The sequence below is a fragment of the Trichechus manatus genome, unplaced genomic scaffold, assembly GCF_000243295.1.
Source record: "Trichechus manatus latirostris isolate Lorelei unplaced genomic scaffold, TriManLat1.0 scaffold00009, whole genome shotgun sequence".
Classification (NCBI taxonomy): domain Eukaryota; kingdom Metazoa; phylum Chordata; class Mammalia; order Sirenia; family Trichechidae; genus Trichechus; species Trichechus manatus.
In genome coordinates this window covers 20,418,311-20,419,215 of record NW_004443945.1, presented here as the reverse complement: position 1 = coordinate 20,419,215, position 905 = coordinate 20,418,311, and the positions used below count along the sequence as shown (strand labels likewise).

The following is a 905-nucleotide window of genomic DNA, read 5'->3' as shown; positions in this document are numbered from 1 at the left end:
CTGTTTTTTAAATAAACTGACATGCAGTATCAATCTCTTTATCTATAGATGTTTGTATGATTTAGGGAGAACATCTTTTGGGCACTGTATTCCCATTAACTATCATCTTCTCAAATTCCAAAAAAGACTTTGGTGGCTTACTTAGTATGAAGTTCTCGCTTATACTTGATTTATGAAGAAAATGCCTTTAAGAAGAGACTCAAAAAATGTTTTAACAGTGGATCTGCTGCTAATTGTGTCTTTTGTGTTTTTTTCCTTTTGGCAGACATGTGCATTGCTATTGCAATTTCTCTTCTCATGATCCTGATATGTGCAATGGCTACTTACGGTGCATACAAGGTAAGCAGCTTTGTAGTAAGTGCTGGGCCTCTTCCTGAGCCCCTTACACATGTGATCTGTGCACCTATTTGGGATAACTACAAAATAATTATTCTCAGTTTTCCGAAATAATGTTTGGAAGTTTAAATCTCTCATTAATACTATGTGGTGGTAGGGAAACCATTTTTAGAGTCTCAGAAATGTTCACTGACACTTACTTGTTGGCTACTCCTATTTGACATGCCAGTTATTATCAATTGCTGTTTAATGAATTTTTATTGATCCGTTTTGTATCAGATTAATAAAAGATTTCTTTGAATTCAACAAAACAGTGTTTTGTAGTAATGAATACATCCATGTTCTGTTTTCTCTTGTATTTAGCAATATGCTGCCTGGATCATCCCATTCTTCTGTTACCAGATATTTGATTTTGCCCTGAACACGTTGGTTGCTATCACCGTGCTTGTTTATCCAAACTCCATTCAGGAATACATACGACAGCTGGTATGTGGCCCTCCAGATTATTGCTTTTTTTCATGAGAGAACCATGGTTAAGTTAGGGATCTAGAGATGGAGACAGACAGACA

General features: G+C 35.9%; 1 protein-coding gene across 1 annotated transcript in view; it reads left to right on the top strand.

The window, feature by feature from the left end:
* Nucleotides 1–905, top strand: part of LAPTM4B (lysosomal protein transmembrane 4 beta) — a 41,065-nt gene that overhangs the window by 9,518 nt on the left and 30,642 nt on the right. The window contains exons 2-3 of the mRNA XM_023725879.1: nucleotides 266–339; nucleotides 700–822. Coding sequence (XP_023581647.1) covers nucleotides 266–339; nucleotides 700–822 — 197 coding nt within the window. The remainder of the gene's footprint in view (nucleotides 1–265; nucleotides 340–699; nucleotides 823–905) is intronic.